General features: G+C 36.7%; 1 protein-coding gene across 6 annotated transcripts in view; it reads right to left on the bottom strand.

Moving 5' to 3' along the window:
• The window catches only part of RABGAP1L (RAB GTPase activating protein 1 like), a 726,923-nt gene that overhangs the window by 514,011 nt on the left and 185,447 nt on the right, over positions 1-27,465 (bottom strand). For all 6 annotated transcript variants that reach the window (XM_064370670.1, XM_064370668.1, XM_064370669.1 and 3 more), the window contains one exon: positions 9,128-9,221. In XM_064370670.1, the coding sequence (XP_064226740.1) occupies positions 9,128-9,221 (94 nt within the window). The remainder of the gene's footprint in view (positions 1-9,127; positions 9,222-27,465) is intronic.

Raw genomic sequence — 27,465 nt, 5'->3', positions numbered from 1 at the left:
TCCCAGCTACTCAGGAGGCTGAGGCAGGAGAATTGCCTGAACCCAGGAGGCGGAGGTTGCGGTGAGCCGAGATCGCGCCATTGCACTCCAGCCTGGGTAACAAGAGCGAAACTCCGTCTCAAAAAAAAAAAAAAAAAAAAAAAGAGCTATCTATATCTGCTGATTTCCAATCCAACTGGGCTTTCATTCCTGCCTCTTCATTGAAACTTCTCTTAAGATCACCAGTGACACCTAAATTGGTGAACCCAATGGAATTCTAGGATTCATGGGACTTCACCTATCAGTACTTGATTACTGTCTCCTTCTTGATAGACTCAGTTAACTTGATTTCTATCTTGATTCTTCTCCTCCCTCACTGGTTGTGCTTTCTTGGGCTCCTCTGAATGATCCTCCTCGTATTTCCAACTCCCAAACACTGGAGTAGTCCAGGGTGCAGTCTTCGGATGATGTCTTTATCTAAACTTACTCCCTAAGTAATCTCGCCCATTTCACTCTAACCACTTTAAAAACTATCTATATACTAATGACTCCCAAACTCATATTTCCTTCCCTATCTTTCCCTTAAACTCAGTGTTATATGTAATATATAATTGATTCATGGGCATAGTCACTTGGATGTCTAAAATGCATCTCAACATCTCCAAAATCTTGGTTTTATCCTCCAAATCTCTCTTTTTCTCCTATATTTGGGTAAACGGCAAGTCTTCTAGTAGCTCAAGCCAAAAACTGACATCAGTGGTCAGTTATTTATTTTTCTCAGGCCACACAGAAAACAGAAGCAAATACTATCAGCCCTCTCTTAAAATATATTCAGAATTTGATTGCATGTCACCTTCTGCTACCAGCCTGGTGCAAGACATCATTATCTTTCCCCTGGATTATTTACAATAGCATTTAACTATTCTGCCTGCTTCCATCTTTGTTCACTTAAAATTCATTTTTCATTCAGCAGTCAGAATGGTATCTTTAAAATGTTTAAATCAAAATATCTCACCATGACATGATCAAGACACGAATTAGTCAAGTAACAGGCCCAGGGTTCAAGATGAAGCCAGATATAAGACAAATGAATCTATGTATAATCTAACAGAATATTACAACTTAGATTTATTAAAAATTATGTAAGACAAAAATAATTAACTACCAAATACAGATGTATAAAATGTTATAAAATTGGACAGAAATCTGTAATGGTCAGAGATACTTCAATCAAAAACTCAGTCAATAAATACGAATTGAGTACCTACTATACTCTAGGCACTGCAGATGTCTCTAAAACAACAGTGACTTTAAGGAGGTCATGTGCATTTGATGCAACTTTGCAGGATAAGAAGAGAAAAGTTAGTTAAGACAGAGCCCTGTAATAAATATGACAAAATAAAGAGAGAAAAATGAGTATGAAGGTATAATGAAGGAACTGTTCTGACAAGAGAAAAGAACACACTTCAAATAGCCATCTATGTAAAAGACATACATTTCATTTTTTTCCTTTTCTTTTTTTGATTTAGTGATACTATTCTCTCTTCAGCAACTACTGGCAGTTAAGACTCTGGACTTCCCATTTATTTAAGGCACAACTTATACACAATAAAATTCATGATTTTAGTATACAATTCTGTGAGTTTTGACAAATGTATATAGATGTGTGACCACCACTGTAACCAAGATATAGGACAGTTCCATCATTCCCCCCATACCCAAATCCCCTGGACCCTCTTGTAGTTAATATCACCAGTCCTTGACAACTACTGACATACTCCTATGATGATAGTTTTGGCTTTTCTAGAATTCACACAAATAGAATAACATAGTATTAAGCCACTTGACTTTGGCATATGTCACTTAACAGGATGCACTTGAGATCCATCAGTTGTGATGTCTATCAGTTCATTCTTTTAACTGCTCAGTAGTATTCCATAAAATGAATATACCACAGTTGGTTGATCCATTTACTTCTGAAGGACAATTTGGGTTGTTTGCAGTTTGAGGCAATTATGAACAAAGCTATCATAAACATTCACATACAGGTTTTAATTTCACTTTGGTAAATACACAGCAGTGGGATTGGAATTGCTGGGTGGTTTAAGAAGTATCTTCGACTTTATGACAAATACCATGCTATTTTCCAAAATGGCTGCACCATTTTGCATTTCCACCATTAACATATGAGAGTTTCAGTTGCTATGCTACATTTTCAATTTCTCCACATCCTTGCCAACATTTGTTATTATCTGTCTTTGTGATTATTGACATCGTAGTGGGTATGAAGTGGTATCTCACTGTAGCTTTGATTGACATTTCTGGGATACTTAATGATATTGAGCACCTTTTTATGTGCTACTTGGCCATTTGTATGTCTTCTTTAGAAAATGTCTCTTTAGATTGTGTGGCTTTATTTCTGAACTCTGTTCTGTGCCATGATTCTCAGTGTCTATCCTTGTACCAATACTCTTTTGATTATTGTAGCTCTATAATAAACCTAGAAATCAGGTAGTATGTCTTTCCATTTTGTTCTTCACTTTCAAAATTGTTTTTGTTATTCTAGTTACTCTGCCTTTCTATATAAATTTTAAAATCAGCTTGTTGGTTGCTACCAAAAAGTCTGTTGATATATTTTTATTGAAATTGCACTAATTTTAAGATTAGTTTGGGAAGAATTGAAATCTTAACAATATTGAGACTTTCATTCCATGAACATGATATATATCTTCATTTATTTTTCTCTTCTTTGATTTCTTTGATTACTGTTTTCAAGTATGTCAAAGTATATATCTAGCTCACAGTTTGTTAGATTTCTGCCTATTTCATGGTTTTCTTTTATTGTGCTTTTTTGTTTCAAAATTTCTATTTCCAGTTTTTCATTGCTAATATCCAGAAATAAAACTGATGTGCACATATTGAGCTTGTATCTTTTAACACTGTAAAATTCATTAGATCTAAGAGTTTTTTGTTTGTTTTGTAGATTCCTTGGGGTTTTCTACACAGACAATCACATTTCTGCAAATAGAGATAGTGTTATATGTTCCTTTCCAATCTCTTTTGTCTTTTATTTCTTTTTCTTGCCTATTGCACTCAGTAAGACCTCTAACACTATGTTGAGTAAGAGTCATGACAGTAGATATCCCTACCTTATTCCTAATCTTGGGATCTGTCATTCTTAAGTTAAATGTTAGCTGTAGGTTTTTCATAAGTACCTTTTATCAGATTAAGAGCTCCCTTGTTCTGGGCGCGGTGGCTCACGCCTGTAATCCAAGCACTTTGGAGGCCAAGGTGGGTGATCACCTGAGGTTGGGAGTTCAGGACCAGCCAGACCAACATGGTGAAACCCCGTCTTTAAAAAAAAAAAAAAAAAAGAGCTCCCTTGTATTCCTAGCTTGCTGAGAGGTTTTTCCTGTTTTGTTTTGTTTTTTTAATCATGAACGAATGCTGAATTTGGTCAAATTTATCATGAATGAATGCTAAATTTAGTCAAATGCTTTTTCTGCATCTATTGAAATGATTATATGGTTTTTCTTCTTTAGCCTATTGATACAAGTGAGTAACACTGATTTATTTTCAAACATCAAAGGAGACTTGCATTCCTAAAATACATCCCACATACTCATGCTACATTATCCTTTTTAAAATTTATATATTGTTGGATTTGATATGCTAGGACTTGTTAAGGACTTTTCAGTCAATATTCATGAGGGATACTGGTCTGCAATTTTCTTTTTTGTAATATTTTCTTCTGGTTTTAATATCATAGTAAGCAAGTGGCATAAATTAGTTGGAAACTATCACCTTCTCTTGTGTATTCTGGACAAGTTTGTGTAAAGTGTATATTCCTTCTTTTTCTTTTTCTTTATTTATTTATTTTGAGACAGAGTCTTGCTCTGTTGCCCAGGCTGGAGTACAGTGGTGCAATCTTGGCTCACTGCAACCTCTGCCCCTAGGTTCAGGCAATTCTTGTGCCTCAGCTTCCCGAGTAGCTGGGATTACAGGTGCATACAACCATGCCTGGCTAACTTTGTTGGCATTCTGAGTTTGAGAACAGCCTGGCCAACACAACTGTGGTTGTTCTCAAACTCATGACCTCAAGTGATCCGCTTGCCTTGGCCTCCCAAAATGCTGGTATCACAGGCATGAGCCACTGCACCTGGCCTTATTATTTTTTTCTTAAATATTTGGTAGAATTTGCCAGTTTGGCCTCAAGTTTTCTCTATTGAAAACTTTTAACCTATGAATTCAATTTTGTCAACTAATATAGGACTATTCAGGTTATTTATTTCAAGTAAGCTTTGGCAATTTATGACTTTCAAGTGTTTGTCAATTTCACCTAAGCAGTCAGTTGCTTATAATATTCTTTTATACCCTTGTAATGTCTGTAGTGATCTGTAATGAAGATTACAGATGATTCTTGCATCTGTGTTTTCTGTCTTCCTTGTTTTTCTTGGTCTAGTTAGATGTTTATCAAATATAATATATATATATATAAAATATATAAAAATCAGCTTCACTGTAATTCCACAGCACTTTGGGAGACCAAGGTGGGCGGATCACCAGATGTCAGGAATTAGAGACCATCCTGAACAATATGGTGAAACCCCATCTCTACTAAAAAATACAAAAATCAGCCAGGCGTGGTGGCGGATGCCCATAGTCCCAGTTACTCAGGAGGCTGAGGCAGGAGAATTGCTTGAACCTGGAAGGCTGAGGTTGCAGTGAGCCGAGATCGTGCCACTGCACTCCAGCATGCACAACAGAGTGAGACTCTGTCAAAAGAAAAATCAGCTTCATTTTGACTGATTTTCTGTAGCATTCTTCTCAATTCCATTTATTTCTGTTCTTATTTCCTTGCTTCTGCTTGCTTTGGGTTTAATTTTCTCTTTTTTTCCTGGTATCTAAAGATAGAAGCTTAGATCATTGACAGACTTGTTTTCTGGTATAATATGCCATGAATTTTAAATCTATTTTGAAATAAGGGCATGCAAAGGCAAAAAAGAAAAGCATAATATTTTTTCTACATTAAATTTTGTTTATAGTTTTAGAATATTAACTGCCAGGTAGAAAGGTTATGGATAAATAATTTAAAATCAAAAAGACTGACAAAAAGACAATGTCTGCCTCTACTTCTCTTCCCAACCATTCTCACCTTCCCATTTCTCCCAATGAACATGTGGACTTTTAACTAAATTTCATCTAAGAATCAAGAAAGTGTGATGTCTGTGCATATCCTCTTAAATGAAAGAGTCCAGACTGTTACTGTAAATTCCTCAAGAATGGTGAATAATCCCAAACCATAAAAAGACACAGTAAAAATTAAGGTATTTTCTCAATCTAAGGGCTAGGAAAAAGAAAAATAAAACAAAACTTTGCAAACGTTATCCTATTTCTGAAAGACAAAGCATGCATGCATGAACAAGTTTATAAATGCTTCACTGGAAAAATGGAACCCAAAAAGGCTAAATCACTTGTGCAAGCTAGCTATCAAGTTAGCACTACAACTGGAACTCTAATCCAGTTCTGAGTTTTAGCATAATGTATTTTTTCCCATTAAATTATATTCCCCTTCCATAGATCTTATCAAGTTGAGATTATTTTGTTTCTGAGAGTAAATTATGGACAAGAAGAAACATCTTATCCAAAGAAAATTAGTTTCCATAATACCTATATATAGAGTATCTAAGAGCTCTGTTGCTGATTAATTTCAATTGGAGTATAAGGTGTTAGTTTTAGGTATTGCTGTATTTTGCTATGCTAGAAAGAATGAATGTGTTGGGTCGGTAAATAATAAGTACCCAACTCTCAGTAATGAGAGATCCAGTAAGAAGGGAGCCCTTGTTTTATGAAGTAGCCACAATGGAAGAGTATGCCCCTGTTATTGACCAGAGAACCAGAGAAAAATAACTTCTGGCCATAGAGTACAGCTGCTGCAGGACACATGTTGCTTATTTTTCTACGGTGCATTGAGGTCCATAAATTCCTAAGCCTTCCCCCAGCAAATAACTTGAAGTGGGGAAGGAAGAAACCATGTAATAACAGAAGCCAAACTGTGGTATCAAAGCATATGCTACCATTATATCCACTGCTATCCATCATGTCCATACGGTTGGACCATAAAAGTACATTTTTAGACCAAAGATGAAGAAGATTAGGACAAGTTGTTGGTGCTGTTTTTTTTTTCTTGATTTATCAGTGCTCCTAATAAATAAATACCTAAAAAGCGTGGATATTAGAAATGCCTAATTCAATTGGCCCAGATAAATGGGTAAATGATAATTAGGCCCAGCTTTCACCCTTTTCTAGTCATTTACCTACTGCCTATCAGCCTCAAGCACATCCTTCTGTATTCTGCTCAAAGATGCAAGGACTGAGAATCTGCAGACTACATATCTCAAACTCCCTTGCCCAAGAGCTTCCAGGTTAGGCTCTGCCAATGAGTAATAATCATGTACAGTTGGAGGGTAGAAGAATAGAAGAAGGAATTCCATTGCCAGCACCAGCTATACCATAATTCCTGAAAAATACAAATACTAGCCAGGCCAACAATTACCAGCACCAACGATACAGTCCCCCCTCACCCACTCCAAGATCTGGGCATCTCTTCAGAAGTGTGGAACTAACCAGTTGTCCCCTACCCTGACAGTTCCTTCTAAACACTAGCCGCTATGAGTATCCTCAGAATTCTACACAACCAGGATGCAGCCCTCTTCGGAGATCCTGCATCAGCTCTTCAGACCTCTTCTGAATTCCTAGATTCTAGTAAAAATACTTCTTTCATTTTATTCACTAGTCCTATAGGGCATAGCTATTTCCTACTACTTGGGTTACTCCAGTTGTAATGTCTCCTTTCTGATATCTCAACCTTTAAACACAATGTAAGCCAAATATCTGCATTAAAATGCTTCTGTTTAAAAAGTTTAGCATGGTTCCTGTTTCCCAGCCTGGATTGAGACTGAAAAAGTCCTCTGCCTCTAACCAGAACACACTCTCCCATCTCACCTCCTGCCCATCTTCATCCCCCATTGAAATTCTCCTAAATCAGGATCATCTAAAAAGAAAACTGTTCCTCTTAAAGTAAAGGAAGAGAGTAACCCTAAATAAAACAGATAAAAACATATGAGATAAATTCAGATTTAGGTGGACAATGCTTGCAAATGAGTAAATTAGATCCTGGACACAGCGTGGGGTAAAATTGTGAAAGATTTTTGAAATGGACAAAAAGATTACTGAACATCATTTCAATGGAATGCTGGAATATCTGGGAATTGTGTGACAACGCAGAAGTGTGTGTCTTTGTTTATCTTTGACTAGGCTAGTTTACAACTCTCAACACATGTAACATAATGCCCATGCAAATGTTTGCTGTTACTGTCCATAGCTATGCAAATGATTCCCATTCAAGGTAGTGCAAATGAGGGTAAAGAAAATAAATCTCTAAATCAAATCCTTTTTTTGACTGGCTCTACTACCTTACTGGTGCTCCATGTGAAAATAAAACTTGAAAGCTATGGGAACCAAAAAAAAAAAAAACACTTTAAGTCTTGAGAGAGATGTGACTGTCATCTGAGTCACATATGGTTACAACTTCTGTTCTTGGATTATAGATTAAATAGCATATTTCTTGTTTTGTACAATAGCTAGAGAGAATTAAATGATGTCATAGACAAAAACCTCCTGCCTTCTTCAATAAAGACCCTTGTTATAGTTAACATCCCTTTTGTCATTCTGCTTCACTTAGACCAGATAACAGAAAACCTATGATTATTGCACCCTCTGTAAGAAAAATGTTAAAAAAACGTTTTTAACATTTCCCTATAACCAACCAAATTGCTGTAACTATGCACTAGCCCTGTATGAATAATGTTGTAATCCTGCTAAAAACTCCTTTGCCTCTGCCTATGTAAATGAAATCTTAACTTCCCTACTTTGGATGGCTGACTGCATTCCTTTAGAGTTGGTGTTTCTGTGTGGTCCATGCTCATTATTTTGCTATTGATTAAATTCTCTTTAAATTAGATTCTGACCCTTTTGATTATTTTATGTTGGCATTCATTAGTTAATGAATTAAATAAATTCTCTGAAATGTGTTCATTTTATATGATATGTGTAAGGATAAATAAAATGAAATTTTCTTTCCTTAATAAAGGAGATGCAGCTGGCCATTCAGGGTTTATCTCCTTAAAAATAATAACAGGCCCAATACTTTGGTCCAAATTTGATAAACCTAGTCTCCAGATTTCACAATAAAAATCATGAGTCTTCCAGCCGTTAGAAGGGTAAATACATATTTCCTAAATTATAACTCAAGAAACTCTCAGGATGCATATAGACTATCATAAGGAGAATCCAATTATCTCTTGAAAACATAAAAGAGGTTTAAATTATTCTTTCCTCTACTGAACTGTGAAATTCTGCCCAGACTTTATAGTCTCCCCTGGACTACCTACATGCATGTAATCTGATATGCATATTCAAAAATAAATTGAATTTCTATGTCTATACTAGTATGGGGAATTTTTTTGTGGGCAGGATTTTTTTTTATTACACTAACATATGATGTTCATAATTATCCTTTTAAAAATGTGTTTAACATAAATATAAAGAGTACTTAATACAATAAATATAAAGAGTACTTTTTTTGTAATTTCACATAAAATACCCCAAAATTTAAAGCAATAGTTTTAGTTAGAAAGAACAAAACAAGCTGTGTCAGTTAACAATCAGTGGTAAAAGAGAAATTCTAAACTATACAGCCCCCTTTAGTGGTAATAGACTTGGTTTTAAAAAATGTAACTCTTTAACAGTATACATTTAAATGCATTGCCAAAATAGCATAAAATTGACTCTGCTAAATAATATAAAATAAGGCAAATAATAAGGTCTGAGTGAAATAATAAGACAAAGATATCTTCCAAAATTACATTAAATAAAACCACACTGGGGGGTGAAGACCTAGCCAAACATAAAGAGTATCTCTAAATTGTATTTTAATTTTTAAGTTTTTAAACTACATTAAGATATCAAGATAGATTTTAATATTAATCCTTTAAAATCTATTTTAACACCTAGATTTTGATTAATACGACAAATTAACATCAACTCTGTAAAAATAAAATTTTCAGTATGAAAAATAAAATTTTACCATTTTCCTAGCAATTCTCCCCAAGAATATAGGATCTTCTCAGGACAATCCTTAGACACATCACCTGTTCCACTTGAGAGTTCATTATCACTCTCTGCAGAAGAAACACAAAAACCAACAGACATTATTTTATATATTACAGTAGATACTTTATTATCATAAAACAAGAAACATGTCTCTGTGTCTAATAAAACAAACTTCTCTTGATATTTATTACATGCATTGCAAAAATAATGGTAATAACTTCATTAATTTATCTTTAGTGCCTAGATATTTTAAAAAAACAAACTTGTATGAAAATCTCATATACAGTTTACATAACATGAAACTCAAAATACCTATAAATAAACAGCTGTTTCCAAAGGGTAATGTTTAAAGGCTAATGGTAGCACAATTGGAAATTCCTATATGGTGTTCTACTCACCAGATATTCTCAAATGTTATTAATGGGACCAACAAACAGGAAAATTAAGGGTCAAACACATATACCTAACTATAACACTGAGAGACATATGTATTATGATATGAACACACAGACAACCAGAAATGTAAAAAAAAAAAAGTTAGGTTTCTTAAGATGTATTCATAAAAAAAGATATTTTTAACTAAAGGAAAATTGAAACTGGCCTTTTTATATGGCAATTTTACAAAACACCTCAAAATGTAAAATCATAGTTTAGGAAAGAATATGGGTTGGTTTTACAGTTTATAATCGGAGGTGAAAATGACCAATACTAAACTCTATAAACCTTTTAACCAGTAACAGAGGTGGTAGAGAAAGGAAAGCAAGGACAATAGACACAATTTACCTATTATAAAAAGGCTTTGACACAGTACTAGATAAGAAAAGGCTGGAGAAGTACTATCAGAATAAAATAAGATAGCTGAAAAGCTGTCTGGCAGATAACAAGTACCAAAGTTTTATCAACACTGTGACAGTACAATAGAGATTGACATTTAGTGGGATCTGTGTTAAGAACGGTATTACTTAGCAAACCATAAAATCCAATGATCCAGTATTACTTAGTATACCACAAAATCCAATGATCCAAGTCTATGCAACATCAGAAAACATTATCGCAGTAAGTAATGGTTTATTTGGCCAGGTTAAAACATTTGGTTATGGCCATACAAAAAGATTTGATTGCATATTTAGTAAAATATAACCAAAACACATCCACGTACAGAGACAAATGCTTCATCATCTTTAAAGCAATACTAGGTAAATGAGAATTATAAGGAACATTTAATGCAAAAGTGAACATCATTCTGTAAATCAAAATGAAGGCAAAGAGAGTACACAGTAGCATGACTACTCTAGAAATACCTCACATAAGCAACTCTATGAAACTTGTAATAAGTTAATCATGAAAATAATAGATATTTTGAAAGACAAATAAAATATTATACAAGTAATGTAAATAGAAACAACTGAATGATATAAATAGAAACAACTAAAGTTTTAGTATTATCATACCCTGAGGAACTATCCCATGTAAACAACTATCTTTTATAACATTTATAATTTTTTAATTTAAACTGAGGCACTTTTTTATAATGAAAGGAGACTATTAAAAATTATTCTCAGTCAGGTGCAATGGCTCAGGCCTGTAATCCCAGCACTTTGGGAGGCCGAGGAGGGCTTCAGCTTCAGACCAGCCTGGGCAACATGGTAAAACCCTGTCTCTAACAAAATTATAAAAAATCAGCCGAGCATAGTGGCATACTCCTGTAGTCCCAGCTACTCAGGAGGCTGGGATGGGAGGATCACTTGAGCCCAGGAGGCAGCAGTTACAGTGAGCTGAGACTGTGCCACTGCACTCCAGCCTGGGTGACAGAGTGAGACCCCATCTCAAAAAAAAAAAATTACTCTGGAAGACAGGTTAGACTATCTCACGTGAACAAGGACTGATAGTTGGCCCACTTATAAACTGGTACCAAGTATAGGTACTTAGAAATTTGTATTCAATTAAGCAGGATCCAAGATGATCCCATCTTATACTCTATTCTGATCCACGGTAAATAATAATATGCCAAGGTTTCAGAATATTTGATGAAGTTGTACATGCCAAATTAGAGATGAAAATCTAGGAACACAATGAAACAAAAAAGAGAAAAGGAAATAAACATTGCTGGATATCATAAATCTTGATTATAATAAAATCAGAAATAATACTGATAGAAAATCTTTCAAATTCTTAATACACTTGTTGGGAAAGGAATTCCTAAGCATAAGAACAAAATCAAGATACCATAAAAAAGATTAAGAAATCTGACTACCTATAAATTAAAAACATCTATGAAGGTATAGAATATGTGTATTTTTTAAAAGCAAAAAAATTTCCAACATTTGACAAATGGCTGCTTTCACTAATATACCACAATCTTACTAATCCAACAGAAAATTGAGCCAAGGATATCAACACACTACAGGTCACAATATGTAAAATATGACTAAAATAAAAGTGTTAAAGAAAGCCTCACTTCATTAAATCTTTTAAATGCAAATTAAAACAACGAAACATATCTACCAATTACATTGACAGAGAATATAAAAATTGACAATACCTAGTTTTCCTAAAAGCATATGGAAACAGGCAAAAAGGCTGATGTTTAAATAAGAACAATCTTTTTGAATGTATTAAGATTCTAAGCTATCATTTGATCCACTTCTAAAAATTTATCCTCTAAAAAAACATACTCTAAATTCTAAAAATGTATCCTCTAAAAAAAAGGATTTTTAGTGTATCACTGCTTATAATAGTAAGAAATTGGGGAGATCGATCCAAGATGGCCACTTAAGAGGAAGTCGGGATTGCAGCTCCGAGAGAAGGCGCAGAGGGTGAGTGGACGCCGCATTTCCAGATGGACTTTTACTGCCCACAGACCAGGAGATTCACAGGAGGAAAAGCCCCACGGGTCTCCAGCGCCACTGGTTTGAGCGGAGTGGCCGCTCAGCCTACGCCCTGGAGCGGGGGGCAGTGGCTTCTTGCGCAGAGCGAGAGAGACAGAGTTCCCTCTGAGCCAGAAAGGGGAGCTGAAGCAGGGAGCCAAGCCAGGAGACCCCCGGGCAAGGGAGTGCCACGAATCTCAGAGCCGCTGCGTCGGCTGACCTGACGCAGCGGCACACAGGGCAGCGGATTTTAATTGCGCGGAGAAGCTCCCCGCATTCCCAGCGCCGCTGGTTGGACCGGAGCAGCCGCTCGGCCTGCACGGGGGGCGGGGAGCAGCGGCTCCTTGAACAAAGTGAACGAGACTGTGTCCCCTCTGGGCCAGCAAGGGGAACTGTGGCAAGGAGGCAAGCCAAGAGATTACAGGACAAAGAGGGCCCCTCTAGAAACACGGCTGAACCCGGGACAGTCCAGCTCTGTGGGGGAGGGGCGTCCTCCAACGGGAAACACCCTGCAGTTCCCGGGGCAATTTTCCGTAACCAAGACAACCCGCCACTACAGAGACTCCATCACTACAGGGGCGGGCCAGCATAGCGGAAGCAGTTCTAACTACACCCACAGGACTGCAGGGAAGCTCACACGGAAGCTGGGCGGAGCCCACAGCAGCTCAGCGAAGCCTCTGCAGGCTGAGTGTGACTAGACTGCCACCTTGTGGGCAGGGAAAACGGTAGCAACACAGCTGAAAAACATAAAGTGCTAAACCCCTGGGCCAGAACACCTGGGGAGAAGAAAAGGGGGTTTATGAGTTCAGCTGCTGCAGACTTAAAATTACCAAAATCAGAAAGACAGCAACTACAAAGTCAATAGGCGGATAAATCCACAAAGATGGGAAGAAACCAGCGCAAAAAGGATGAAAACACCCAAAACCAGAACACCTCTCCCCCTACAAGGCAGCATAACTCCTCACCAGCAAGGGAACAAGACTGGACGGAGAATGAGTGTGATGAAATGACAGAATCAGTTTTCAGAAAATGGATAATAAGAAACTTCTGTGAGCTAAAAGAACATGTTCTAACCCAATGCAAAGAAACTAAGAACCTTGAAAAAAGACTTGATGAAATGCTAACGAGAATGGACAACTTAGAGAGGAATATGAATGAATTGATGGAGCTGAAAAACACAACACGAGAACTTCGCGAAGCATGTACAAGTTTCAACAGCAGAATTGACCAAGCAGAAGAAAGGATATCAGAAGTTGAAGATCAACTCAATGAAATAAAACGAGAAGGGAAGATTAGAGAAAATAAGGTAAAAAGGAATGAACAGAGTCAACAAGAAATATGGGACTACGTGAAAAGACCTAATCTACGTTTGATAGGGGTACCTGAATGTGACGAAGAGAATGCATCCAAGCTGGAAAATACTCTTCAGGATATTATCCAGGAAAACTTCCCCAACCTAGCAAGGCAGGCCAATATTCAAGTCCAGGAAATACAGAGAACACCACAAAGATATTCCTCTAGAAGAGCAACCCCAAGGCACATAATCATCAGATTCACCAGGGTTGAAATGAAGGAGAAAATACTAAGGGCAGCCAGAGAGAAAGGTCGGGTTACCCACAAAGGGAAACCCATCAGACTCACAGCAGATCTCTCAGCAGAAATCCTACAGGCCAGAAGAGAGTGGGGGCCGATATTCAACATCCTTAAAGAAAAGAACTTTCAACCCAGAATTTCATATCCAGCCAAACTAAGCTTCATAAGTGAAGGAAAAATAAAATCCTTTGTGAACAAGCAAGTACTCACAGATTTCATCACCACCAGACCAGCTTTACAAGAGCTCCTGAAGGAGACACTACACATAGAAAAAAACAACCAGCACCAGCCACTCCAAAAACGCACGAAATGGTAAAGAGCAGCAACACAATGAAGAATCTGCATCAACCAATGGGCAAAACAGCCAGCTAGCATCAAAATGACAGGAGCAAACTCACACATAACAATATTAACCCTAAATGTAAATGGACTAAATGCCCCAATCAAAAGACACAGACTGGCAAATTGGATAAAAAGCCAAAACCCATCAGTGTGCTGTATCCAGGAAACCCACCTCACATGCGAGGATACACAAAGGCTCAAAATAAAGGGATGGAGGAAGATTTACCAAGCAAATGGAGGGCAAAAAAAAGAAGGAGTTGCAATTCTCATCTCTGATAAAATAGACTTTAAAGCAACAAAGATCAAAAGAGACAAAGAAGGACATTACATAATGGTAAAAGGATCAATGCAACAAGAAGAGCTAACAATCCTAAATATATATGCACCGAATACAGGAGCACCCAGATACATAAGGCAAGTTCTTAAAGACTTACAAAGAGACATAGACTCCCACACATTAATACTGGGAGACTTCAACACACCATTGTCAATATTAGACAGATCAACGAGACAGAAAATTAATAAGGATATCCAGGACTTGAACTCAGACCTGGAACAAGCAAACCTAATAGATATTTACAGAACTCTCCAGCCCAAATCCAGAGAATATACATTCTTCTCAGCACCACATCACACCTACTCTAAAATTGACCACATAATTAGAAGTAAATCACTCCTCAGCAAATGCAAAAGAACAGAAACCATAACAAACAGTCTCTCAGACCACAGTGCAATCAAGTTAGAACTCAGAATTCAGAAGCCAACCCAGAACCGCACATCCTCATGGAAATTGAACAACTTTCTCCTGAATGTTGACTGGATAAACACTGAAATGAAGGCAGAAATAAAGATGTTCTTCGAAACCAACGAGAATGAAGACACCACATACCAGAATCTCTGGGACACATTTAAAGCAGTCTCTAGAGGAAAATATATAGCAATAAGTGCCCACATGAGAAGAAAGGAGAGAACTAAAATTGACACCCTATCATCAAAATTGAAAGAGATCACCAAAACAGAGATATAGACCAATGGAACAGAACAGAGACGTCGGAGGCGACACAACATATCTACAACCACCTGATCTTTGACAAACCTGAAAAAAACAAGCAATGGGGAAAGGATTCCCTGTTCAATAAGTGGTGTTGGGAAAACTGGCTAGCCATATGCAGAAAGCAGAAACTCGACCCCTTCCTGACACCTTACACTAAAATTGACTCCAGATGGATTAAAGACTTAAACATAAGACGTAACACCATAAAAACACTAGAAGGAAACCTAGGCAAAACCATTCAGGACATAGGCGTAGGCAAGGACTTTATGACCAAAACACCAAAAGCATTGGCAACAAAAGCCAAAATAGACAAATGGGACCTAATCAAACTCCACAGCTTTTGCACGGCAAAAGAAACAGTCAATAGAGTGAATCGGCAACCAACAGAATGGGAAAAAATTTTTGCAGCCTACCCATCTGACAAAGGGCTGATATCCAGAATTTACAATGAACTAAAAAAGATTTACAAGAAAAAAACAAACAAGCCCATTCAAAAATGGGCGAAGGATATGAACAGATACTTTACAAAAGAAGACATACATGAGGCCAACAAACATATGAAAAAATGCTCATCATCACTGGTCATTAGAGAAATGCAAATCAAAACTACATTGAGATACCATCTCACGCCAGTTAGAATGGCGATCATTAAAAAATCTGGAGACAACAGATGCTGGAGAGGATGTGGAGAAATAGGAACACTTTTACACTGTTGGTGGGAGTGTAAATTAGTTCAACCACTGTGGAAAACAGTGTGGCGATTCCTCAAGGACCTAGAAATAGAAATTCCATTTGACCCAGCAATCCCATTACTGGGCATATATCCAAAGGATTATAAATCGTTCTACTATAAGGACACATGCACACGAATGTTCATTGCAGCACAGTTTACAATAGCAAAGACCTGGAACCAGCCCAAATGCCCATCGATGATAGACTGGACAGGAAAAATGTGGCACATATACACCATGGAATATTATGCAGCCATTAAAAAGGAGGAGTTCACATCCTTCGTAGGGACATGGATGAACCTGGAAAACATCATTCTCAGCAAACTGACACAAGAACACAAAATCAAACACCACATGTTCTCACTCATAGGCGGGTGTTGAACAAGGAGAACACATGGACACAGGGAGGGGAGCACTATACACGGGGGTCTGTTGGCGGGGAGGGGGGATAGTGGGGGGGGTGGGGAGTTGGGGAGGGATAGCATGGGGAGAAATGCCAGATATAGGTGAAGGGGAGGGAGGCAGCAAATCATACTGCCAGGTGTGCACCTGTGCAACAACCTTGCATGTTATTCACATGTACCCCAAAACCTAAAATGCAATTAAAAAAAAAAAAAAAAAAGAAATTGAACTATCAGCAATCCATCAATATGTTTTATTAACTAAATTATGGTATATTCAAGAGTAATCCAGAGAATACTATCAATTTAAATGAATGGGATAAATCGGCTATGCTGGCAACCACGGGTAAGAGGACAAGTATGCTGCCAGGTAGTCTGCTTGCGTGCGTGTGTGAGAGGCGGCAGGCCTCCAACTCTGGTCTTCCCCACTGACTGTTCTAGCACCATGTTTCCAGCCATAAACCAGTTCAGCACCCAGCTAGTAGAAGCCACAGTAACCTTGTCACAGCTGCTGAAAGCCCACAGCAACAAGAACCTTGACAAAATTGTTATGTCTTTGAATGGTGTCATCAAACCAAATTGAAAGGAAGGAGAAAAGCAGAATTTTCCAAAACTAAACAGAAGACTCCAGCAATTTAAGACGAGAATACAATGGGTATTCCAACAGAATTCTGGTTTTGGTAAAACCAGTCTAAGCTGTGGAGGAAGAGTAATGCCTGGAAAGAGACATCCTCATGGACAATCATTGGTCTTGGAGTTAGGAAATCATCTGGAATTGGAAAAGGAATTAGTCCTATGAATTGTCCACATGTAAGTAACAAGAATACAAAACCTATTTTCCAGTGTTAAAAAGAAAGGCAAGCCTTCTGAAACAAAATGAAGTATGCAGGACACAATTGCAGTTCTCAAGAGACCTAACCAGCTAAACGAAAAAATTCTATTACGGCTAATTTTAACAGGAGAGGAAATAGATTAAGCCATCAGAAAGACACTTCACAGGTAATTCAGGCCCAGTTGAACACAGAACAACTACTAGATGATGTAGCAGCAAAGAGAACTAGTCAATGCTGGACTTCCATCACAAATACAGGAATTTCACTTTATCTACTGACAACCCTGGAGCAGTACAATGCCCAGTAACTCAGAAACCATAATTAATTCATACTGCTCTACCTCTATTCTTTAAAAAACAGCAGCAAGAGAATCTAAAAGTTCCTACAGGTGTTCCCCTACAATTTGACATAAATAGTGTTGGAAAAAGACAGAAATGGCTTTGAATGAGCAGTTTGGATCCTGAGAAAACAAAGAGTCACTCTCATAAATAACAAAGGAGAAAGTCACTTTTTAAATGTGGAATAAATCCCATGTTACAGGGACTTTTGAGTGATGATGGTGTTTGAAAAGCTGAATTGCTTGAAGAGTTCGTCACAGAAATTTAGAAACTTTAGTTCAAAATATTCACAAGGCTTAGTAACACTTATTCTTCAAGGTTTAAAAAAAAAAGTATAAAATAATGCCCTGAAAGAATATCAGAGAGTATACGTATCTGTTCTTAGACTTCACTAATGGCTCAGACAGAAACATTATTGTTTGACTTCTTTAGTTCCTTGAGCAGAAGATGACAGAAAGATATTGCTAGTGCTGACCTTTGTTTTTCAAGACAGAGTCTTGCTCTGTCGCCCAGGCTGGAGTGCAGTGGTGCAATCTCAGCTCACTGCAACCTTCATCTCCTGGGTTCAAGCGATTCTCCTGTCTCAGCCTCCCAAGTAGCTGGGACTACAGGCACCCACCACCACACCTGGCTAACTTTGTTTTGTATTTTTAGTAGAGACGGGGTTATGCCATGTTAGCCAGGCTGGCCTCGAACTTCTGACCTCAAGTGATCTGCCTGACTTGGCCTCCCAAAGTGCTGGGATTACAGGTGTGAGCCACTGTGCTCGGACTGGTACTGAACTTTTAATAAGAAATGTGGCTGCAGGAATCAGTCTTAGTTTAAAATGTTGGTGTTTAAGTCTGTAAATGCATATTTACAAAGTTGTCTGATATGGCCTTGGGGGAGAAGGCCCAATTTAGAAATCTGAAAATTTGTTTAGTAAATGAAAGCATAAGAGGAAGTAGTAAGCTGAAGGACAGATAACTCAGATGGAAAACTCCAAACTCAGGTCCTAGGTACACTGTTTGGATTTAGTGTAGTCTTGAATCTAGCGTCCACAAATAATTCTTCAAATGATGTTTAGAAGAATTACAATTATTAAAATGAATTCAGTACCCTGGATATTTTGATAGCAAAATTAATAGCCATAAAGTATTAGACTTCTTACTTGAGAAGTTAAAATTTATAATCTTTAGAGCTTCCTAAATTAATTTATAGCTCCAAAGACAAAAATGTACTTGTATGTGTCACCAAAAACTTCAAAATTTATAAAAGAGTTACATTGTAACCTTGTTATTACCTTTCACTCTGATTTCTTGTACGGTATAAAGTTCAGAGGGTGGAGTAAGATGACAGAATAGAAGCCTACACCAATCACACCCCCACACCTCTTGGAACACCAAATTTTAACAACCATCTGCACATAGAAAAACACTGTCACAAGAACCAAATATCAGGTGAGCGATCACAGGACATGGTTTTAACTTTGTATTACCAAAAGAGGCATTGAGGAAGGATGGAGAGACAGTCCTAACTTGCTGATATCACCCCACCCACATCCCTCAGCAGCCGCCATGTGGTGCAGAAAGGCAATTTGTACGCTTTGGGGATAAAGAACACAGCAACTGGGGAACTTCACATTGAATTCAGTGCTGCCCTGTCACAGTGGGGGATAAAGCCATCCTAGACTCAGCCAGTGCCCACACACAGAGGGAGCATTTGGACCAGCCCTAGCCAGCAAGGAAGCACCCAACGCAGTAGGTGGAACTTGAGTTGCTCAGCAAGGCTCAACACTGTGGGCTGAAATGCTCTGGGATCCTAGGTAAACAAGAAAGACGCCTAGGACACAAAGACTGCAATTCCTAGGCAACTCCTAGCACTAGGCTGGGCTTAGAGCTAGTGAAATAGGGTGGCATGTGACCTAGATAGACATTAGCTGGCATGGCTAAGGGAGTGCTTGTGTCATCACTTTCCCAAACCCAGGCAGTGAAGCTCCCAGCAACAAAAGTGTCTCCTTCCTTCTGCTTAAGGAGAGGACAGCAAAGAGTGAGGAAGACTCTATCTTGCATCTTGGATACCAGTTCACCCACAGTTGAACAGGATGCTGGGCAGAGTCATGAAGCCCCAGCTCCTGGACAACATTTCTAGATATACCCTGGGCCAAAAAGGATCCCACTGTCTTAAGGGAAGAACCCAGTCCTGGAAGGATTTATCATTTCCTAACTAAAGAACCCTTTGGCCCAGAACGACCAGCACAGATACCCAGGAAGCACACCATTGACCTTGGGCTCTGAGACATGCTGGTTTCAGGGGCAACCCAGCACAATCCCAAATAATAAAATTAGAAATAAAAAGGAGACATTACAATGGATACTGCAGAAATTCAAATGATCATTTGTGGCTACTATGAGCAACCATATGCCAATAAATGGTAAAATCTAGAAGAAATGAATAAATTCCTAGACATATACAACCTACCAAGATTGAACCATGAAGAAATCCAAAAGCTGAACAGAACAATAATAAGTAACAAGATCAAAGCTGTAATAAAGTCTCTAAGTAAAGAACAACTCGGGACTTGATGGCTTCACTGCTGAATTCAACCAAATATTTAAAGAATTAATTCCAATCCTACTCAAACTGTTCTGAAAAATAGAGAATGAGGAAATACTTCCAAACTTATTCTAGGAGGCCAGTATTACCCTGATACCAAAACCAAAAACATATCAAAAAAGGAAAACTACAGGCCAGTATCAGTGATGAATACTGATCCAAAAATTGGCAACAAAATACAAGCAAACATAAATTCAACAATACATTAAAAGGATCATTCATCATGACCAAGTGGGATTTATCCCTGGGATGTAAGAATGTAAATCAGTGTGATCCATCGTACCAAGAGAATGAAGTACAAAAACCACATGATCATTTCAATTAATGCTGAAAAAGCACTCAATAAATTTCATCATTCCTTCATAATAAAAACCCCCAAAAAATGTGGATAGAAGAAACATACCTCAATCTAATCAAAGCCAAAAATGACAGACCCACAGCTAGTACCATACTGAATGGGAGAAAACTGAAAGTCTTTTCTCTAAGATCTAGAACAAGACAAGGATGCCCACTGTCACCACTGTTATCCAACAGAGTACTGAAAGTTCTAACTAAAGTAGTCAAACAAGAGAAATAAATAAAGGACATTCAACCTAGGAATATAGCTAACTAGGGAGGTGAAAGATCTCTACAAGGAGAGCTACAAACCACTGCTCAAAGAAATCAGAGATGACAAAAACAAATGGAAGAACATTCCATGCCCATATAAAGGAAGACGCAATATTGTGAAAATGGCCAAACTGTCCAGTGCAATTTATACCCTCAATGCTATTTCCATTCAACTACCGTTGACATTCTTCACAGAACTAGAAAAAGCTATTTTAAAATTCATATAGAACGCAAAAAAAAAAAAAAAAAAAAAAAAAGCCTAAATAGCCAAGGCAATCCTAAGTAAAAAGAAACAAAGCTGGAGACATCACGTTACCTGACTCCAAACTATACTACAGGGCTATGGTAACCAAAACAGCAGGGCACTGATACAAGAATAGACACATAGACCAATGGAACAGAATAGAGAACCCAGGAATAAGACTGCACACCTACAACTATCTGAACTTCAACAAACCTGACAAAAACAAGCAATGGGGAAAGGATTCCCTATTTAATAAATGGCATTGGGATTACTGACTAGCCATGCAGAAGATTAAAACTGGACCCCTTCCTTACACCATATACAAGAATCAACTCAAGATAGATTAAAGAGTTAAATGTAAAACCCAAAACTATAAAAATCCTTCAAGACAATTTCAACAATACCATTTAGGACATCAGCACAGACAAAGATTTCATGACAAAGATGCCAAAAGCAAGTGCAATAAAAGCAAAAATTGGTAAATGGTATCTAATTAAACTAAAGAGCCTCTGCACAGCAAAAACAATGACACGATAAAACATTATCAACAGAGTAAGCAGAAAACCTACAGAATGGGAGGACATTTTTATAATTTATGCATCTGACAAATGTCTAATATCCAGCATCTATAAGAAACTTAAACAAATCTACAAGAGAAAACAACCCCATTAAAAAGTGGGCAAAGGACATGAAGGAACATCTCTCAAAAAAAGACATACATGGGGCCAAAAAATCAGATGAAAAAAACCTCAACAACACTTACCATTAGAGAAATGGCAAGTTAAAACCACAATGAGATACCATTTCACACCAGTCAGAATGGCTATTATTAAAAAGTTGAAAAATAACACATGCTGGCAAGGTTGTGGAGAAAAAGAAATGCTTATACACTGTTAGGGGGAGTGTAAGTTAGTTCAGCCATTTTGGAAAACAGTGTGGGGATTCCTCAAAGAACTAAAGGCAGAAATACCATTCGACCCAGCAATCCCATTACTGGGTATACCCAAAGGAATACAAATTGTTTTATTATAAAGACACATGTGCACGTATGTTCAATGCAAAACTATTCACAATAGCAAAGACATGAAATCAACCTAAATGCCCATCAATGATAAAGAAAATGTGGTACATATATACCATGGAATACTATGTAGCCATTAAAAAAATCATGTCCTTTGCAGTGACATGGATGGAGCTGGAGGCCATCCTCCTTAGCAAACTAACACAGGAACAGAAAACCAAATAGTGCATGTTCTCACTTATAAGTGGGAGCTGAATGATGAGAACACATGGACACATAGAGAAGAACAACACACACTGGGGCATATCAGATGGTTGAGGGTCAGAGTAAGGAGAAGATCAGGAAAACTAACTAATGAATACTAGGCTTAATACCTGGATGATTAAATAATCTGTACAACAAACCTCCATGATACACATTTACCTATGTAACAATCACACGTACCAGAGAACTTAAAAGTATTTTTTAAAAAAGTAAAAATAAAGAGTATTCATATTGAAAATGAAGAAGTCACATTAAACTTCTTTACAGATGATACGATCTTATATTTGGAAAAAACTAAATTCTCCACCAAAAGACCATTAGAATTGATCAATTCAATAAGGTTTCAGGAAACAAAACAAACATACAAAAATCAATTAGCATTTCAATATGCCAACAGTGAACAATTTTAAAAGGAAATCAAAAAAGTAATCCCATTTACAACAGCTACAAATAAAATTAAATGCCTACAAATCAACCAAAGAAGTGAAAGATCTCTATAACAAAAACTATAAAATGCTGAAGAAAAACTGAACAGGACACCAAAAAATGCAAAGATATTTCATATTCATGGATTGGAAGAATCAATATTGTTAAAATGTCTACACTACCCAAAGCAATCTACAGATTCAATGTAATCCCTACCAAAATATTGATAACGTTCTTCACAGAAATAGAAAAAACGATCCTAAAATTTATATGAAATCACAATAGACTCAAAATAGTCAAAGCTATCCTGAGCAAAAAGAACAAAACTGGAGCAATCACATTACTGACTTCAAATTATACCACAGAGCTATAATAACCAAAACAGCATGGGACTGACATAAAAAAAAAAAAAAAAAAGACATATAGACCAATGGAACAGAAGAGAGAACACAGAAACAAGTCCATGCCTCTACAGCGTACTCTTTTTTGACAAAGATGCCAAGAACATACATTCAAGAAAGGACAGTCTCTTTAATAAACGGTGCTGGGAAAACTGAATATCTATATGCAGAGGGATGAAACTAGGCCCTTAACTTCCACCATATACAAAAATCAAATCAAAATGGATTAAAGACTTAAATCTAAGACCTAAACCTATGAAGCTACTACAAGAAAACACTGGAGAAACTCTTGAGGACATCAATCTGGGCAAAAATTTCTCGAGTAATACCTCACAAACACAAGCAACCAGAGTAAACATGGACAAACGAGATCATATCAAGTTAAAAAGCTTCTGCACAGCAAATGATACAATCGACAAAGTGAAGAGACAATTCACAGAATGGGAGAAGATATTTGCAAACTACACATATGACAAGAGATTAATAACCAGAATATATAAGAAGCTAGAACAACTGTATAGAAGAAAAATCTAAAACTCCAATTTAAAAATGGGCAAATGATTTAATAGACATTTCTCAAAAGAAGACATACAGATGACAAAGAGGCATATGAAAAGGTGCTCAACCTCACTGTTCATCGGGGAAATGCAAATCAAAACTACAATGAGAAATCCTCTCACTCCAGTTAAAATAGCTTATATCCAAAAGTTATGCAATAGCAAATGTTGGTAAGGATATGCAGAAACAGAAATTTTTATATGCTGTTGTTAGGAATGTAAATTGGTACAGCCACTATGGAGAACAGTCTGCAGTTTCCTCAAAAAAATAAAAATAGAGCTATCATATGACCCAGCAATCCCACTGCTGGGTATACACCCACAAGAAAGGAATAAGTATGTTAAAGAGATATCTGCACTCCTATTTTTATTGCAGCATTATTCACAACAGCCAAGATTTGGAAGCAACCTAAGTATCCATCAATAGAGGAATGGATAAGGAAAATGTGGTACATATACACAATGGAATACTATTCAGCCACAGAAAAGAATGAGAGTCTGTCATTTGCACAACATGGATGGAACTGGAAGTCATTTTGTTAAGTGAATAAGCCAGGAACAGAAAGACAAACATCAAACATACTTAGTTATCTGGAGGAGCTAAAACTTAAAACAACTGAACTCAGGGAGATAGAGAATAGAAGGATGGTTACCAAAGGATGAGAAAGGTAGTAGGGGGACAGGGTGGAGGTAGGAATAGTTAATGGGTTAAAAAAATAAAGTTAGAAACAATGATTGCTCACCTGTGATCCCAGCACTTTGAAAGGACAAGGCAGGGAGATCACCTGAGGTCAGGGGTTTAAGATCAGGCTGGCCAACATGGTGAAACCCCATCTCTACTAAAAATACAAAAATCAGCCAGACGTTATGGTGAACGCCTGTAGTCCCAACTACTAGGGAGGCTGAGGCACGAGAATTGCTTGAACCCAGGAGGCAGAGGTTGCTGTGAGCTGAGATCACGCCACTGCACTCCAGTCTGGAAACAGAGCAAGACTCCATTTCAAAAGAAAAAAAAAAGAAATAATGAATAAAACTAGTAGTTGATCTTACAACAGGGAGACTAGAATCAATAACAATTGTACGTTTTAAAATAACTAAGAGTATACCAGTATTGTTTTAACACAAAGGATAAATGTTTCAGAGGATGGATACACGATTTCCCATGATGTCATTATTATGCAATACATGCCTCTACCAAAATATCTCATGTACCACATAAATATATACAGCTATTATATATTCACAAATTTTTTAAATAAAAATAAAATAAAAAAGGTAAATATTGAAGTCCAATATTAAGACAGGAGATGAAAACTAGAAAAACTAATTAATTAACTAATTATTTAAAAATCAAGAATTTATGGGGAGAAAGAGCTCCTCCCTCCACCTCTAATGGGATAAGAGGAGTTAGTCTGTTGTGCTAAGATACTGCTAAAAGTCCTCAGACGTTGTATACTATAAATTATGGTATAATGCCAAGTATGCCAAAATACCCCAGCTACAAGTTATATATTTGGTCATTTTGAAGCTTGACATATTAGTTTACTATAATGTTAAAAACATCTAAAGTTTCAGTTTCTCTAGAGCATATTATTATTGTTGACTTTTCCTGTAAAACAAAACAAAACATTAAGTTATCATTCTTGGTGGTCTTGCATTATATACTAGACTTCATTGTTGTCTCTCATGTTTTTATTAATTTATGGCAGCTATGGAAAGCTATCAATAGCAGTTTCATGTTTATACTAAATAATTAAATCTGATCCTTAATATCTGATATTTTGCAGGACTTCCACTAATAAGGGATTACTGTATGCCAGTCACAGAATTTGAAAATATATTCTAGTCTCTCCTCCACTCTTTGATGCTTTTCATGTAGGCCAAGTACTTACTGCAAAACATTTTTGAATGTTTATATTTGGTCCAGCAACAGTATACTTTAGATTGGTTTAGAATTACTGGTAGCTTATTTCAAAGTAATGAAAAGTAGCTAAGCATGAGTTTGTCTTTAGAATAGTTTGTGAAAATATGGTATATATTTTCTTTTAAATAGTATTGTACAGAGCTATTATTAATGCCATTTTTGGAAACCTTAAAAATTGCCCCAAATACTGACATTAGGTGCATCAAATAACAAACTGTCTTTGGTACATTAAATTTTTGCTCTTCATGCATCTGTAAGTTCATTTTTAATATAAAATTTGCCTTTGGTACAAAATGTTTAACTGTTTAACAGTTAACAGTTAAATTTTTAAACATTTAAGCCATAAAACAGTTTAACATTACATTTTTAACATTTAAGCCATAAAACTCTTGAGTGCTCCCATGCTGTATATAAACAATATGCTTTGTTGGAGGAAAATTTTTTCTTGGGATGTGGTTGTAGCCATCCTCGTTCAGATATTTAAAGTTTTGGGTTTTTTTTTTTTGTTTTTTTTTTTTTAACAAGATGCAACTTAAACTTTTCTTTGCATCAAGGTGTATACAAAACATTGATGCAGTGCATCACAAAATGAAAATTTGTATTTAATGAGGAGATGCTTTACACTGTACTTTTTGGTGTGGTTTTGGAAAAGTTATATTTAGATCTATTCTGAGGCTGTCCATTTTTAACAAATAAAATGTTACAGGTCTCACATGAAAAAAATCTGTATATGATGACATTAAAACCATCTAAAATATATTATTTTGTGATGAAAAGCAAGAAACAAAAAATAACTTTTAAGTTTGGTTTTATTTTCATAACATAACTTACATGACTATACAGATCTTTTTTAAAAACTGTAAGAAATTGTGCCAAACTATTAATAGCAATTATGTTTTAGTACCTCCAACAGTATCCTATCACATAGCAAGCATTAAATATTTAGGGAACATTTCTTTTATTTCTGAGTTTTATATTTCTGAAAAATTCTAATCTCTTATAAGTACGCATGATAATAAGCATGGCAAATTATTTTTATTTTTTGTACAATCTCTGTTCAACAGAACAATCTTCTGTTGCTCTATGAAACAGAAGCCTACTATTATAAACCCCAACAATAAGCCATAAAATCTCACTGATAACAACAATTATTGTCTTCTTAACAGTCTCCCAAATTATTTTCCACTACAAAAGGATATTAGAACTATACAAACCTAGATTAGCAGAGAAGAACCACAGGAAAAGAAAAGATAATGAGCACAATTTGAAGTAAAACCAGATCCCTGATGAACAAGTAAGGGAGAGGCAACAGCAAATCAGGGGCCAAACAGTTGGATGGAAAAATAGTACTTGGCCAAGGAGGCTAGGAACCCCAGGCTTTTATTAAATGTCATCCTTTTTTATCTATATCCCACTCACTGTTCTAAATTTTAAAGGCATTAGCCCATTTAATCCTCTAAAAACCTAATGAGGTGGTCATTATTAGTTTGCCTATTTTAAAAATGAGAAAACTGAGTCCGAGAGAGGTTAAGTAACTTGCCCAAGGTGACCCTGCTACCAAATGATAAAAGGTTACATTTCCATCTTGGTTTGAATCCACAGTCAAATACTACCTTCCCTCATAATTTTTCCCACCATGTTTTGTAGAGGAGGCTGTACTTGGCATTCAGCAAATACCAGTCTGTGTGCCAAGTGCCAATATCCAGTAAACATTGGGCTCTCATGCCAAAAATAGAAAAGCTAGGCACATTTAAAGCAACATGCCCAAGAAACAATAAACTGGGGGCAAGATTAATTGAGAGACTTCAAGGGGTATAATTCCCCTTGATGCCCAGAAAGAACAAAAATTAAATTACAATCCCAGTGACATCAAGCGTATGACCCAGATCTATCTTCCTCTCTGAAGAAACCAATAATCATGAGTGTTTTAAACATTTATTGGGAGCCTGCCAGGGAGGAAGTAAGGAGCTGAGGAAAAGTAAATTAAATTTCCTACTGTAGTAGATAAAACAAGTTTCTAGATAGGATGAATAAACTAAAAGGAAATAAGAATGAAAAGGCCACCAGAGACAAAAGTGCAATAAAAGACATGCCTAGGAGCCTGGCAAGTGA

The sequence above is a fragment of the Aotus nancymaae genome, unplaced genomic scaffold, assembly GCF_030222135.1.
Source record: "Aotus nancymaae isolate 86718 unplaced genomic scaffold, 86718_ANA_hifiasm-v0.15.2.pri h1tg000108l, whole genome shotgun sequence".
Classification (NCBI taxonomy): domain Eukaryota; kingdom Metazoa; phylum Chordata; class Mammalia; order Primates; family Aotidae; genus Aotus; species Aotus nancymaae.
This window is presented reverse-complemented; position numbering and strand designations above follow the sequence as displayed.